Source organism: Rattus norvegicus, chromosome 18 (genome assembly GCF_036323735.1).
Source record: "Rattus norvegicus strain BN/NHsdMcwi chromosome 18, GRCr8, whole genome shotgun sequence".
Classification (NCBI taxonomy): Eukaryota; Metazoa; Chordata; class Mammalia; order Rodentia; family Muridae; genus Rattus; species Rattus norvegicus.
Window position 1 is genome coordinate 12,175,679 of NC_086036.1, and position 17,172 is coordinate 12,192,850.

At 42.8% G+C, this 17,172-nt stretch overlaps 1 protein-coding gene across 1 annotated transcript in view; it reads left to right on the forward strand.

The window, feature by feature from the left end:
- Positions 1–3,912, forward strand: part of Dsg2 (desmoglein 2) — a 58,304-nt gene extending 54,392 nt beyond the window's left edge. Inside the window, exon 15 of the mRNA NM_001427278.1 lies at positions 869–3,912. Coding sequence (NP_001414207.1) covers positions 869–1,891 — 1,023 coding nt within the window. The 3' untranslated portion in view covers positions 1,892–3,912. The remainder of the gene's footprint in view (positions 1–868) is intronic.
- Positions 3,913–17,172: the final 13,260 nt, after the last annotated feature.

Here is a 17,172-nt window from a genome sequence, read left to right on the forward strand (position 1 = left end):
GGTTGGACCCCCAGTGTAGGGGATTGTCAGGGTGGCGTGAAGCGGGGGAGTGGGGGTTGGTGAATGGGGAGGAGAACACCCTTATAGAAGGAGGGGAGGGGTATGGGATAGGGGGCTTATGTCTGGGATACCGGGAAAGGGAATAACATTTGAAATGTAAATTTAAAAAAATCCAATTAAAAAAAAATTAAAAATTTCAAAGCTATCATAAGAATCAATGACTGGACATAGAGACACATATCTGTAATCCTAGTACATGAGAGGCTGAGGCAAGAGGATCCAGGAGTTGAAGGTTATCTTCAGCTGCATATAGAATTTGCAGCCTGGGATACATAAAATCATGTCTCAAAGAGGGTAGAAGTTTTCAAGCATATCCACTGTGTACATGGATTTTCGCCAATTAGCATTCGTCATTATTTTCATTTGCTTTTTTCCATTCTGTCCCTACTCACATTAGCACATGTATGTGCCTACAGAAACAGTGCACGTTCTGTACTGTAACAGTATGGCTAACAAAATAAGAGACCTAAAAGGGATACAATGTGCATGTCAGTTTAGACCCTGATTAGCTCCGTGAGTATGACAGTCTCCTAGAGCCATTAATTTCCTATACACTGTCTAATTTGAGTTACCAAAGCGCTAGTCACTTTTAGTCTGAAGTTGTATCCACCCTTTTCACATTTTTCATATTAATATTTGTGAGATGACACACCAACCGTGATGTAGGATGGCTTGATTATGTCTTTTATGTTTTCTTGTAATTAGACTCATTTTTTTTTCAGTTTTTGCATTATATAATAAATATCAAGCCTGTTTTGAAGCGAATTTGTGCTGGTAATGATCTGTGTCCATTCTTACTGTCTTTTAGAAAGCAGCTTCCTACGCCGGGGAAGACGACTTTCACCTGGCCAAAGACTGCCTTCTCGTTTACTCCCAGGAAGACACGGACTCTCTCCGAGGCTCCGTCGGGTGCTGCAGTTTTATCGAGGGAGAGCTCGACGATCTGTTCTTAGATGACCTGGGGCCGAAATTCAAGACCCTAGCCGAAGTTTGCCTAGGTCGAAAGATCGATATGGATGTGGACATTGAACAGAGGCAAAAGCCGGTCAGAGAAACAAGTGTGAATGCAGCTCCCGGCTCTCACTACACACAAGTGACAGCCAGCTCAGAGAGCACGTATTCCTCTAACAGTGGCTTCCAAGCCCCCAAACCTCTGCATGGAGCACACACAGAGAAAGTCACACAGGAAGTTGTCACTGAAAGCTCTGTGTCTTCCAGGCAGAGTCAAAAGGTAGTACCACCACCCAATCCTGTGGCTTCAGGTAACATTATAGTGACGGAAACTTCCTATGCCGCGGGATCAGCGGTGCCACCCAGCACTGTGATCCTGGCTCCTAGACAGCCACAGAGCCTTATTGTAACAGAGAGGGTGTACGCACCAGCCTCCACCTTGGTGGACCAGCACTATGCCAATGAAGAAAATGTCCTTGTTACCGAACGAGTGATCCAGCCTAATGGAGGCATCCCTAAGCCCCTTGAGGTCACCCAGCATCTGAACGATGCTCAGTATGTCATGGTGAGGGAAAGAGAGAGCATCCTGGCTCCCAGCTCAGGCGTGCAGCCCACTCTGGCAATGCCCAGTGTGGCAGCAGGAGGGCAGAATGTCACTGTCACAGAAAGAGTACTGACTCCTGCTTCCACTCTGCAGTCCAGTTACCAGATTCCCAGTGAAGCCTCCATCAAGGCTAGGAAGACGGTGCTGTCCAGTGTGGGAGGCATGGGCCCGCTGCCCAATTTAGATTTAGAGGAGTCTGGTCCTCCCAACTCTACTGTAACCACGTCTTCCACCAGGGTCACCAAGCATAGCACCGTGCAGCATTCTTACTCCTAAAGAGAAGCCAGCCGCAGTCTGATTCGGAGCTTAACCAGGTTCCACTGGGTGTGTTTTTCCTTCCGTGTCCCTAATGTCATATGAGCCGCACAAAGACTTGCACGTTGGGAAAGCTCATCGGCATGCCAAAGACACGGTGTCTCAGGCAGGGTCGTATTTCAGAAATGCTCTGTGATTACTGGGGGGGGTGGAGTTAAGATGCTAGTTCCTAAGTGCCTTCTAGTGCATTCTGCAAGCAATACTCACCTACAGGACATGGAAAATTGGCTTCTAAGAACTTACCAAATTAAAGCACAGTTTCTAATTAATCTGGTCCAGAAGGATGGCTCTCTGCACAATGCATTGATATTCAGCAGGGACAGTTCCAACCCTAATATTATAGAACCACACAGGTTCTGGGTACCAAATAGCACATCCATCCAGAGACACGTCTCCATTCTGCCGTTCTGGGCCTTCAACTTCAGTTTCTGCTTCACTTTAACGCTGGAACCCTGAGTGCACTGGAGAAAACAGAAAGGAAGAAACGCTGGAGCCCTTTTTAATGTAAAGTTGACAGAACTTCAGAGCGCTAGAGGGATAAGGACACATATTGTGTACTTCTCTGCACATAACATGTCCTGTAAGCTTAAAAAATGACTTCATATTTCTCCTCGCTTATCAGAGGTTGTGAAAATGTTGAGCATTTCAAATTAGTTTTATAATCCATGACAGCCAAACGTGACGGTGCATGCCCAGAACTCAAGAGGCAGGCAAATCTCTCCGGGTTCAAGGTCAGCCTGGTCTATATAAAGAGTTCCAGAACAGCCAGGGCTACATAGAAAAACCCTGTTTCAAAGAACAAACAACAACAAAAGCAATACTAGTCATAACCCAGGATAAAACTCATAGTCAACTTTTCCGTGACAATATAGTAGTCTACTAAGAAAAACCTCATCATATATTTGTTTCCTGGCTACAAGTTAGTGCCCTTAGGGCGGGACAAATGAGCACATTACTACTCTTGCAGACAAGCCTACTTCAGTTTCTGATGTCCACACACTGTGCCTCACAACCACCTCTAATTCCAACTCAGGGGATGCCCTCTGATGGACTCCAAAGACGTCACACTCACGCAGTTGAGTGTTAGTGACCTGCCATATCTCCCTCTTGCCATTGACTGCCTTACATCCTCAGTGCCTCTCACAGGGCCCAAGCCGGGATCTATGGGTCAAGATAAGTTCCACAAACCACTCTTTTACATTTAGTCAGACATCAAGAAGACTCAATAGTTCCATAATTCTGAATCACGGTATCTGAAAGTAATTGTCTGGTCATGACTTGATATATATAAAGTAAATGTTTTATCATAAATTGGCCCAATTTCATCCAGCTTCCTTGCCTTGTTTCTTTAAGGAAGTTGTTGTTTGGGTTTTACAGAACATCAATGGAAAGTATTATATAGTAAAACTTGGCTTCTAAAAAGTAATGTTTCAAAACATATCAGTCATATTTCTATCCATATTTCTCATCCAAAAATAAATGTTGAAAACCATCAAATTTCTGGATATTTTGCTAGGAGAATAAAATTCTACACTTACATTTTGTAGGCCTTTTTAAAATGTTGTTTACATGAATTGTGTTGTGAAAAAAGTTGTACCGTGCACCCTAACTGATTCGGGAGGTGTTCTTATTTGCATGATCTGCTCTGTGGGGCAGAGGTCACCTTATTCCTCTGATCTGGAATTGTTTACTTTCTACAGAGTAAGCTTTGTGGGGATTTTGCTTTCTTTTTCATTGTAGCTGATGTCATTTTGCCAAGTGTGCACAGGAATTGTCCTACTGTGTGAAGTTATAGATTCATGCTAAAAACAAAACCTAAAACTCAATCTTGGACTCCCACGGTGGGTAGGTTTAAGGCCCCACTCCTCTTTTGTACAGAGTATAATCTTCCTTGTGATTTCCATTAGTTTTTAATGTTTGTTCCTTGAGAGGGTTGCATTTGTGTGTGTGATATATTGTAATAAAAAGGCCATCTTCCTTCAGAGTGTCCTCCCCATGTCTTCCTACTGATATTTTACATGGAATGTTACTGTGTGGTAAATGGACCTTCCTGAAGGCAGAAGGTTTCCTGGGCTTTGTTAATGACTATGACCCGCTCTGCTGGTCCAACCAGCCAGCCTCTTTGAAAGAACTGCTAATCTTCCTAAGAAGGGTAGTTACGTTGAATATTGACATAGCATAGTCTTTTACTGTACATTCAATTGTTTACACACTGTGCTCTTGATGGATGGAATTCTATCCCAATCAACCCAGGATTAACTGAAAATGTGGTAAATTAGACATGTAGTTAATACGCCCGGCCCACCTAGTGTTGTAATACAGTTCTGAGCAAACATATGTCACTTTGGCAGCACCCTGCAGTTGAACCAACTTGTTTGTGACTGGTTATATTATTTATCTGAAATTAAATTTTAAGGAAGGTCTATGGTTGTACTCCTGTGGTTAGTCGAGCAGCTCTATTCTTAAGGAATTGAAGGTCACCCTGACCAGAAAGAAACTACAGGAATCTCTTATAATTTAACAGAAGAGAGAGCTCCCTTATCTAACCCAAAGAAAGGACTTTTCTCTATAATGTTTCCAGAGAACTGTTTTAGGTGCTTGTTAATTTTTCACAACAAAAGATATGAGTTACTGCAGCAGCAGAAGAAAGAGACTATTATTCTATGCTGGGACTCTAGGAAAATACATATTAATGAGAGAAAAATTAAGACCATGATCATATATAAGACAGGGAAAAGCTTTAGAATCGAGCAAGTAGAAAAGTAGAATTTGGGTTTGTACTTTTTAGAGCAAAGCTTTAAATAAATTTAACAAACCACTGTTCAAGGAATGACCCATGGCATGGGGAGGAGTTAGCCTTGAACCAGACAAAGTTTAGAGAATTCCAGGCAACATGGGCAAACAGGATTTACAACCAGTAAGACGGATGTTCTTGCTTGCAGATCAACATGGAGGAGGTATCCTGTGGTTGGCTGAGGTTAAAAAAAGAAAAGTAAAGTAAGGATTCTTTGTTTTTACCTAGTAACCAAATGGCAGTTCATTATGGAAGGACTCAATTTATGGATGCCCCCTTAGGCCAAAGTTAGTTTAACTGTATGACTACTTGGGCTGGCACAAAAGAAGAGCCTTGTGGATTTCTGGCAGGGAAGATAAGTCAGAAGGTAAGTGGGACTGATGTGGTAAAGAAGGGAAGTCTGAAGATTGGAACCCATTCCTCCTCCACCAACATGAGTGATGGGCCTTGTTCTGCTTTTCCTGAGGGAGACACAGATGCCCTTGCAAACAATCCACAATTTCCTTTATCAATGGAAATCTCTCACGCAAAAAGAGAAGTTTTCCTAATGTCCTCTGAGTGCCTCCAGTGTCTGCAGCTTCTTCAAACAATCTGTCCCACGTAGCCTGGAGTTCCCCCGAGTAAGAAGCTGCACCTTGTTAGAGATTCTGCATCGCAAAAGTATGACCTTTAATGACTGTGGAGACAGAGTACTGCAGATCGGGGCCACGTTCTCTTAGACTATGCTTAGTTCCTTGAAAGCCACTGAGGGCTTGGGGGTGGCGCTCAGTTGATAACTGCCTTTCTGCTGTGTAGCAAACCTTCAGTTTAATCCCAAGCACCCCGTAAGGTACATGGCAGTAATCTCAGCCACTGGGGAAGGGGAGACAGAGGATCAGGAATTCTCAGCTGTGTGAGTTAAAGACCAGTCAGGGATGCATGAGACTATCCTATCTCCAAAAAAAAATCAATAACCGATTGTCCAGTCAACCGGCTGACATAACAGATGTTTTTCTTACAACCAAAACCTTTACAACATATCTTAAAGGAGCTAGCTTCCAGCAACACAAGCTAAAGCAGTTTTTTGTGCTTTGCTCTAACACACCCACTAACAGTTCAGTCACATTATTTAGTAAATGCCCTCTTTGGTGACTTTCTTTGTTCTATAACTAATATAAGTCTCATGTAACATGTTCCATGGTAAAATATTTCAGGCAACCTAGTCTGTGTCCCCAGTCTATGCTCACTCGTTTGGCTCAAGAGTAAACCCTTTGTCCCCTTTGAGGTGAGAGCTTTATTTTATGTATAAGCTGAATAGAAGGACAAGGGAAATTATGGGGACCCAAGCAGGGAAAGGAGGCCTCACTTCAGAGTCTGGTCACTTGAGAATTATGAGTTCCAGGACAACTTACACTAGCTGGGAAGGTTACCAACATAGCAGCCCTCTTACATAGGTATTTTCAGTTAAGAATGTAAAATAGCAATGAGCTATTTGTTGTGTTTAACCTTGAGCCAGTGGCCTGCAATATCGTCATCTTCCTTCCCCCAAACAATGTTTTGAAATCTCAAACAAGACTTTTTTTTATTGGATATTTTTTTATTTACAGTTCAAATGTTATCCCCTTTCCCAGTTTCCTGTCCATAAAACCCCTATCCCATCCCCCATCCCCTTTCTTCTATAAGGGTGTTCTCCCACCTAACCAGCTACCCCTTTCTGCCTCCCCGCCCTGACATTCCCCTACACTGGGGGTTCTAGCTTTGACAGGACCAAGGGCTTCTCCTCCCATTGGTGCCCAACAAGGCCTTCATTTGCTACATATGCAGCTGGAGCCATGGGTGTGTCCATGTGTACTCTTTGGATAGTGGTTTAGTCCCTGGGAGCTCTGGTTGGTTGGTATTGTTGTTCTTGTGGGGTTGCAAACCTTCAAAACTTTCTCTAACTCCTTCAATGGGGACCCCATTCTCAGTCCAATGGTTGGCTGCGAGCATCAACCTCTGTATTTGTCAGGCTCTAGCAGAACCTCTCAGGAGACAGGTATATCAGGCTCCTGTCAGCAAGCACTTCTTGTCTGGGTTTAGTGGCTGTATATATATATATATGGGCTGGATTCCCACATGGGGCAGTCTCTGAATGGCCATTCCTTCAGTCTCTGCTCCAAACTTTGTCTCCATATCTCCTCCTATGAATATTTTTGTTCCCCCTTCTAAGAAGGTCTGAAGCATTCCCACTTTGGTCATCCTTCTTCTTGAGCTTCATGTGGTCTGTGGATTGTATCTAGGGTAATCCAAGCTTTTGCGCTAATATCCATTTATTAGTGAGTGCATACCATGTGTGTTTTCTTGTAACTGGGTTACCTCACTCAGGATATTTTCTAGTTCATCCATTTGCCTATGAATTTCATGAAGTCATTGTTTTTGATAGCTGAGTAGTACTCCATTGTGTAGATGTACCACATTTTCTGTATCCATTCCTCTTCAAACAAGACTTTTATTCACAGTAAAAAGACCAGGTTCCCTCACAACCCTTAGGCTCTAAGATGTAAATGCACCAGGTAAAGTCCTGCAGAGCCCTTGGCAGAAGCCACCTGTCATCTCCTTAAACTCCTGAACAAACTTTGATGGATGACTTCAAAATCCTAGATAAGACTATTGCAAGAGCAAAGGAACTGGACACTCTTGAGAACGGCGTGCCCACAGTTGGGTGTGTCTTATTTTCCCCTGGACTCCTCTTCTTCTATTGACCTCCGTGCTCAAACGTATGTTGTAAATCTGTTTAAGGAGTTGGAAAGGCCGCTAAGTGGTTAAGAGCGCTGGCTGCTCTCACAGAGGACCCATGTTCAGCTCCCAGCACGCATGGCTCACAACTTTCTGTAACTCTAGTTCCATGGGACCCTACACCCTCTTCTAGACTCCACAGGCACCAAGCACGCACATGGTAGACAGACAGTCAGACAGGCAAAACACTCATAAAAATAAATACATCTTTTTTTTAAATCCTTTTTAATAAATGTTGACTCTGCTTCAAACTGGCTCATCCTGCATTCCTTTCTGTGGTGAAGCCAAGGATCCAGCTTTACCTGAGCAGAGATCTCTGAAAGGAATTCCTCAGGCTACTGCAGGAAAGTTCATCATGGGCCAGCGTCTCTATTTCCTGTTTCCTGTCACACATCTGCTGACAGGCACCAATAGAGTCCTTCAGATGAAGTCCCATAAGGAGGTGACACATGTCTTCTCCTACGCTGGAAACACCACAGTGGGTGAACGTTGCTGAAAATTTGCCAAGGCCAGTGTGTCAGCACCTCCTGGACCATGAAGACCTGTACATTCTTGTGGCCTCAGGGTCCCCACTCCAGGTGGCACCTGGGAGTAACTGCCCCACTTATGCAGTTACTTATTCCTGTCATGACAACCTCAAATACGCACTCAGGTGTGGCCAGTGCTCCGCAGGGGAAACAGGGCTTCAGACAGTGATCTTCAGATAATCAAGTCTTATCTTTAACACATCCAAACTCTTACCTTTGCTGTTTTGGCATAATTTACATCATATGTATATTTTCTATTTTTTCCTACTCTATCTGTGGCTGGACAAAAACTATTAAAACCTCCTATGCCTTACACTTTTGATTATCATCACCTCTAATTCTGCCTTGGGTTCCTGTACTCCTGTTTTAGATCTATGTCATTACGAGACACAAATATTTAGGGTTATCTTCTGCTCCTCTAAAATTGATTTCTTTAGCATCAAGCATTTTTCTCTCAGCATCTCTGATGTTCTTATTTTCATTAGTATCTACTTTTAATGACAGATACTTACTTTTGTTAGTATCTGTCATTAAAAGGACCAGCCAGCTTTCTGATGCTTCTGTAGTTTGCCTTTCGGATCCTTTTGCTCTCTGCCTGTCTGTCTGTCTATGCCCCCAACACGTGTCTTGTAGGAAGACTTTGTAGCAGTTGTCACATGGGTGAGTCTCATTCTTCCGTCATGGAACAGATTTTCTCTTTGTCTCATAAGCTTTTCACTCCTGCCTTCAGGTATGTCCATAACTGTGATCCTTGCTGAGTCTCCACTGAGAGACAAGATACTCAGTGGTCCTGCTGCTTAGGAAGTTGGGGCTCTAGTGTTACCTTAAAACAAGCTTTGCGCTCGTTTGCATGGGCCAGCTATTTGGTGCACACTCTGCAGGATGCAGTTCACACACAGCTTCTGGTATAAATGCTCACTATCATCCTAAATCTTCAGCTCGGGTGTACGTGTAGGCGTTATGGTGGACCATAGGTCTCTCCTGAACACTGTGGAGTACTGTGTCTGGAGACACTGGCCAGAGATTTCTAGCCATTCTCTTTGACAGCTTGTTTGTCCAATATGCTAACTTTATAGCATAAGCCTTCCAGACTCCCTCTGCCCTGTCTCCAGTCTCTGCAGGCTGATAACACCTTTTGAGCAGTGCTCCCTTTAAGGATCCGCACAGCTCTTCTGTTGTTGTAAAAATATAAAAAGTAAAAAAAGTATCTTTTATCCCCACTAGGTCTACACCACAGTGCCCCAAGATATCTGCTGGATATCTTAAGTCTCAGTCAGCAAAGTCCCTCACCCGCTTTGCTCCATCCCCTATCACACTACCAAAGGCCTCTCTCTGAGCCGTCAGCAATCTCTCTGCCTATCTAGTTCCCAAGGCAGGTTTCCATGTCAGAAACACACATCCCAACTCCGTGATGGCCCAGACCAGGCGCCCCACACTCCATTACACTTAAATCCACACATGAAGAACACACAACACAATAACCTTTGATCCAATTGATAATATATAATTGCCCACCTAACCATACAAAGCCCTGTACACATCCATCCCTTAAGAACATTCATAACAACCATGAAGGTACAGCGTGGAATTTTAACGTCAGCGCCATCTTATCCTGCCATGGCTCTCTCTCTCTCTCTCTCTCTCTCTCTCTCTCTCTCTCTCTCTCTCTCTCTCTCTCTCCTGTCTCTTCCTCCTTTCCGTTCCAGTCTCCTCCTCTTCCTTCAAACTCTTCTCCCACCCATCCTTCCTTCTCATCCAATGACAGGCCTCCTTCTATCTTGTACCTGCCTCACCTGTGACATCATCCCACATTTCACCCTTTTTGTCTAATTAAAAAAAAAAAACTTTTCTCTCAAATATAAGCTGAGCACAACTATTATCATTTTGTAATTAAAGGCATAAAATATATAATGCCCAGTCCAACACTTTATCAGTTAAACAGAACATTTAGTTATCCATTCCAGCTTTTAAAAATGCTTAAAATCTATATTATATCTTGGCTAGCTTGTATACTATCTGATAAGTATCCAATAAAATATGTATTTTCAGAGTTATACCGCCTGATAGGCTATGAGACTATAATCAGTCTGAAACTCTTGAAATGCAGACTTTGAAAGGCCGATCACCCTGTCTTGGCAGGGTTTTTCAGTCAACTATCCTGCATAATTTGTCCTTTTCAGGACAGTATTAGTCTGCAGATGAAACAGGCAGTTTTTTCCAGTGGCTGCCTAGACACAAAGCATTGCCTCACCTGGAGGTAAAGATGTTTAAATTCTTCATTAAATCTGCCAAAGGGGAGCTGTTAGGAGCAGATATGTCTCAACAAAAGATAAATAACTTTAAATCTCAAATTTTGTGGATTTCTGACGTTTTTGAAAACCATCTATCTATATAAGACAATCTGGACCGTTGTCTTTATATCTTAATATTGTCTTGAAAGTACTCTCACAAAGTCAGAGCCATGAATTTGCTATTTGGCCCTTAACTCACAGGTGTAATTAACTCAAAGTTTGTGATGACATCAAAAGAAGGACTGGCTCAAACATTGTACTTTTAAACTTTTTTGACAAATAAATTCTATACCAAAGCAAAGATATGATTTTAGCTTAGTTACCAAATGAGATTATGACTGTACAACTCAATCTAGCTAGTTCCTCCCTGTTAAATTACAACCAATTTTAAATTCCTCATGAAAACAACTTTAGAATAACCACTTTCAGCCCCACAAAAGTCCAGGAAATTGGGGCGATGGCTCCTCCATAACTTCTTCAAGCTGTACGTGGGCGTTGAGATTCCTTGGGGGCTGGAGGGTAGGAAGAATGAAGCAAATGCTGTAGCCAATGTGTCCTGACTGGACCCAGCTGAAAGTCCTTGAGACCAGGAATTCAAGTAGGCACACTCTGCCAAATATGACTCTCAAGACAAAGTTTAGAATCAAGATATCTTCTTGTTTGATTCTCTTGAATCTAGTTTTTCAGGTGGTCTACCTCTATCAAATCTGATCAGTATGACTCTGTGAGGTTTCCAGAGCCTAATCACACTTTTTAAAAACACAAAGACAAAATCTTTCTTTGTCTGTTATCAGAAAAGCTTGTATCTTGTACTCTCTCCCAGAGTAATAATATAACCATAAAACTCAAAGTCATACCCATTATGAAGATTAAACAATTTTTAAAAAAGGAAGTAAGCTAAACAATGAGCCTGATAGGCTTTTGTACACTATGATATCAGGAAATGAACCCAAAATTCCCGTAGAGCCCACATTAAGAGAATCTGAACTTCCAGTTGTGGTAAATATCAAAAGTAACCACAAACCCTCGCTAGCCAGCATCAATGAGCCATATGGCCTTTAGCAGGGTAACTCATAAAACAAACTAAACACCTTCTATCAATTCTAATACCAATAAGCAACTTAAAAAGCAGACTTTAGGGTTGGGAATTTAGCTCAGTGGTAGAGCGCTTGCCTAGCAAGCACAAGGCCCTGGGTTCGGTCCCCAGCTCCAAAAAAAGAAAAAAGAAAAAAAAGTCATGACTTTAGCCCAAAATATATCTATCTGTCAAGCTCTCTACCCAGAGCCACAGATTTTTATTTAACCTTAATAACTTCTATAATATATGTCTGTATTAATCACAACTCTCTACTTGGAGTCAGTGACTAATTTTCCTTAAGTTCCGAACCATGGGTGAAAATCCCCACGTGATTCAGGTAATCTCTTTACTCTCTTCTTTCTAAAAACAAACTTAATCACCTTTTACTAATACCTGTCATTAAGAAGTAGCTTGTCTAAGTAGGATTTCAACCCAAAATTCCCGTGGAGCCTATGTTAGAAGGAATATGAGTATCCCGAAAGACTTTCTAAACAACTTTCTTTAAAGAGCAGCTTTTAATCTCTAACTCTATGATCTGCCATTACTTATCACACAGCAGTGGACCTACAGCCTGCCAGCCCAGGCTGCCTCCCTGTTTCTTTGTTTAAATTCCCCCGCGCTTGGGATATCACATGATTTAACATAGCGCTGGCCTCCTCTTATAAATTAAAACTTTCTCTCAACTCTTCGGATTACTGGTAGATTTTACCCATCACGTTGATTCGCCATCTGTTGTTGTAAAAATATAAACAATAAAAAAAGTATGGTTGTCTTTTATCCCCACTAGGTCTCTGACAGCTTGTTTGCTCAATACGCTAACTTGGTAGCATAAGCCTTCCAGACCTCACTCTCTGCCCTGTCTGCGGGCTGATAACACCTTGTGAGCAGTGCTTCCTTTAAGGATCCACATAGCTCCAATACTGACTTGGGAACTATACACTCCTGTGTTGATTTATTGATTTAGGTTATGCTTTGTTTAAATTACAGTGCTTAACAGATCTATAAAACAATAATGCCTCTCACCTGTGAGCCCCACTTCCCCAAGGACAGAGAACCTCTCGGGATGCTGGGATCTGTTGTTCATGTAAGGTAACGACCCACCTTTTTTCACTTCTGTAAACAAGGTTGGTTGCCCCAACAGCACAGGATGTGCCTGATCACATGTAGGCAGGAGGAAGTTAGACAGGAAGGAAGGATGTAAGCTTGTTCTTGTTTGAACAAAGGCAGGAAGTACTCAGTCTCGTGGGTTTTGCCTTTAATAGCACCTGACTAATGTAATTCACTGCTTTAAGTGGGTGCTGGAAACTGAACCCAGGTCCTGTGCAAGAGCAGCGAGTGTTCTTAACCACTAAGCCATCTTTCTGGTGCCTCGTTTTACTATCAAGTAAACATTAAACCAAAATGGTAGGGACATTATCAGCAACCTGTAAAGAAACCAGTTAGAGAAACCTTTGTACAAAGCAAGACAAAAGCCCACAGTTCACAGGTTAAAGAAGTCATTTGAGAGGAGGGAGCCTCAACTGAGAAATTGCCTGCCTGTAGGTAAGCCAGTAGAGAATTTTCTTAATCAGAGGTTGATGAGGGAGGGGCCTGCCCACTGTGAATACAGGCTGGTATCTGTCAGACAGAAACCAGCATGTAGGGCATGAAGCTGGGTGGGTAGAGAAGGTATCCGTAACCAAAATACATTATATAAATGCATGAAAATGCCTCGGTGACACCCATCATTTTGAATAATTAAAATATATATACTTTTTAAATGCAAATACGAAAAGCATCTCCCACATTCACTGTGCCCTTACGTGGATAGATGTAGATTACTTTTTACAGGCTGTTTCCATTCTGTCAGAGACAGCTTTCTATTGAAGACCAGGCTAAGGAAAAACAAGGGGTTACAAATCTTTCATTTAGATTTTTATGAGGGACTTGTGGGGGGACCTGTTGGGGTGGCTTATGCTGCCACCACCTGGCAAGATCCCCACGTGATCTGGGCAGAGATTATGTCTGGGCTGGTGAGATGGCTCAAAGAGTTTTCTGCCAAGCTTGACAACCAAAGTTTGATCCTCAGGATCCACTCATTAGAAGAGGAGAAGCAACTTCTGCAAGCTGCTTTCTGACCTCCACACTGTGACCTCATGTGGCTATGTCAGCCCCTTCCTCCACACTAAGCAAATACATGTAATGTTTTTAAAAAGATTTATTTATTATATATGAATACACTGTAGCTGTCTTCAGACACACTAGAAGAGGGCATCAGATCCCATTACAGATGGTTGTGAGCTACCATGTGGTTGCTGGGATTTGAACTCAGGACCTCTGGAAGAGCAGTTGGTGCTCTTAACCACTGAGCCATCTCTCCAGCCCTTTTTGCCTTTTTTTTACATGTAATTTTTAAAAATAAATGTTTCTGGGTCATGATGGTGGCACACACCTTTAATCCCAGGATTTGGTGGGGCAGAGCTAGGTAGATCTCTGTGAGTTGGAGGCCAACCTTTTCTATAGAGTGAGCTTGAGGACAGCCAGGGCTATACAGAGAAACCCTGTCCCAAAAAATAAACTACAACAGCAACAACAAGTTATGACAAGATTGTATTTGGGGTGTAATGTGCCTGTGGTTCTGGGCCTGGCAGTGTTGTGTGTCCCTGAATCCATTCCTGTGACAAGTGTATAACAGAAGGTTTTCTTCTGCTGACTCTTTGCAAGTCAGATGCAGCTGAGACTCCTGCACTAATTCTGCCAGTGACAGGGGTTGTAACTGAGTGTTGAAGGAAGCAGCCGCGTTCCCCTTCCACCAGGGCTTCCGCACAGGGTCATGGTTATATCCTGACATCTCTTTTCTTTACGCCCGCTCATGTGCTCATCAAATGTTGCCTCCTGTGCCTCCCAAACCCTTCTCATCTTCTATCATGAGCTGTAAGAGGGTGAGAATGGACTGGTGCTGTTCCCCAGATCAAAATCCACCAAGCTGTGAGAGAAGTTGAAGAAATGAGATGAGCATGTGCACCTGTTCAAAATCCAGACAGCAAGACAGGCTTAGTGACACGTACACACGTACCACCTGGGATCCCACACAGGCTTGATGGCACCCATGCACCACCTATGATTTTAGACATCGCTGGAGTTATCTCTGGAGACTGGCACCGCAAGACTAGCCAGAGTAACAAGGCAGAGAGTGAGTCTCTGAGAGCCTTGGGTCATGTCTTCAAAATGAGTAGAGAAAAAGAATAGCAGAAGAGAGGAAGACTGAAAAGTCTTTATTCGCTCGCTAAAGTCCACAACATCTTGCCCTGACACAGGGATACTCCAGCGTCAAGTGATCTGTTTTTCATTATACTCTCAGGACGCACACCCCTGGACAGAGACTTCAGACGCTACTCAGACATGTGACACATGAAGCTCTATGTACAACTACGTGTAGCAGAGCACACACATGAGAAAGCCAGTGGTATTGAAATGAACTAAAAAGGTCATACTCGGTGGCATAAAAACCCAATTCTTTGTCGGCATAATGTTCTTGTACACTGTATAATGCTTATACTTGTGTAATGCTTACCCTTCACACAAGGGCTGATTTCTCTGCCCTCCTATCTTGTTTCAGCCCAGACTTGGCTTTGCTACATTTATTCTTAAAGCTCCTGTCTCAAGTTTACATTGCTCCCCATTCATTCTCTGCCTTGTCAATAAAAGCCCATGAGCCAATACAGAGCTTTAGAGAGAGAATAGGAGGGGCTTATGATTCCTAGGAGAGGTGGAGCAAGAGAGAGAAAAGGGGAAGGAGGCAAGCAGGAAGTGGAGAAAAACATCAGGAAATGAGAACAGAACCAAGAAAGGGTGAAATTTTTCAAGTAAAATGGGAACATGGTCTGGAGGGAGCCTGACCAGCCTGGAGGTTTAGAACAGAGTAATGGCTACTCAGTATTTAGCTGAATGCAATTTTAATAAATCTTAGTCTCTCTGTATGGTTATTGGGGAATAAGCTGGATAATATGTAGTCACCAGATTAATCCAGTTTATATTTATATTAAAGATCATTCCTTTTACAATTCTTTGCACAACCTGGTCATTAAAGCTATTATACTCTTTGTTTGAGCCCACTTCCTCCCACAGAAGTTGTTCCTTTACTGAGAAATTGTCCCTGCTTCTGCTCTTACTGTGTCTGTACATTTCTGTGTTCTGAGACACAGAACTTGGTACCCACTGAACCCTAATAGCAACCAACACCAGTAGCAGTGAGATCTCTGTCTCAAGAGAGAGGAAAAACAGTTAGGTATTGCCAAGGATTCCAACTGCGTTTGCTGCCTCAGCCCTTATTGTGTAATATTTAGATGTGAAATGTCTTCATGTGTTTCAACACTTGAACCCCAGCTCACAGTTTGAGGGGGTTGTGAAACCTTTGGGAAGTTGGGTCTCATGGAACAAAGTCAGTTGCTGGGGGATGGATCTTAGGGTGAAAAACCTAGCCCAGTTCCCTGTTTCAACACACTTCCTGCCCTTTGAAGAATCATTTCAAATCATGTGAAGAAGTACCTCCTGCCACCATAGCTAAAACTTGCCTTCATTGCCAAGCCTCCAGCACCCACAACCACCACCCTCACCGTCATGGGCTGTAACCTCAAACCATGAGCCTCCTTAAGCTGCTCCTGCTCAAATATTTGCTTTCAGTCATAAGAAAAGAAACAGATACATACTATAAGCCAAGTGTGTTTATTTTTATAATCCCTCTGCAGTTGGACCTTTCTGAGTTTTGTCATACCAAATAGCCACTTCTGTCATTGTCTGAGTTTTACATAGGATCAAAGAGAGAGCACTAGGTTAATAACTCTTGCTGTACTGCAATGAGAGACGTTGGAAAATGCACAAAACACAAAAATTTTAATTGCTTCCAAATATATCTTGCTAGGTAAGTCCAACTGGAGTTGAGTTAGCTGTAAACTATGAATATGTTTACCTAGTACAGAAATAACTCACACAAAAGAGAAAGACAGTGGTGGAACTCTGACAGAGCTGTGTTCAATCACTAGCATATTGTGTGTGTGTGTGTGTGTGTGTGTGTGTGTGTGTGTGTGTGTGTGTGTGTGTGTGTTGAGGGCGGGGCAGGGGGAGGTGTTGGGGTGGAGAATTACGCCAAAAAAATGTTAGCAGAAGCAAATATAAGTGCTATGCACTCAGTGGCCACAGGATGGCACTGCGCATGCAGAAAAGGGGAACACAAACCAATCTAGAAGTCAGAAATTTGGTAGATTCATGAGCGAGTGGTGCAAACTGGCAGAAATGGGTCCTTTCCTTCAGTATGGGCCTTCCAGATAATGTGAGGTGCTTTACCATTGCCAATGATGGACCAGAGCCATGGCCCAAACAGTAAAAGCTCTTGTCACACCAGACTGACAATTCAAGCTTTCTTCATCAGTGGAAGGAGAGACCTAAGGGAAGCTGCCCTTTGACCTCCACAGGAGCAGAGCTGTGTGCTGCTACACTCCCACACTTGAGTACACACACACACACACACACACACACACACACACACACATACACACACACACACACACACACACACTGACAGACACACACTCATGGACATACATACACACATACACATATGCTCACAGACTCTCTCATACACACATACATACTATGCAAAGGAAAACCATTTTAAAAACAAATTGCCTGTGAAAAGATGCCCCGGTTATGATAGTCAAACCAAAACTGTACCATTCTTGGTGGTGAAATACAAAATGCATTCTGATTGTCAACCATGCACATTTGATCACCTTTAAAATGTTGCCATTGAAAAAAATTTC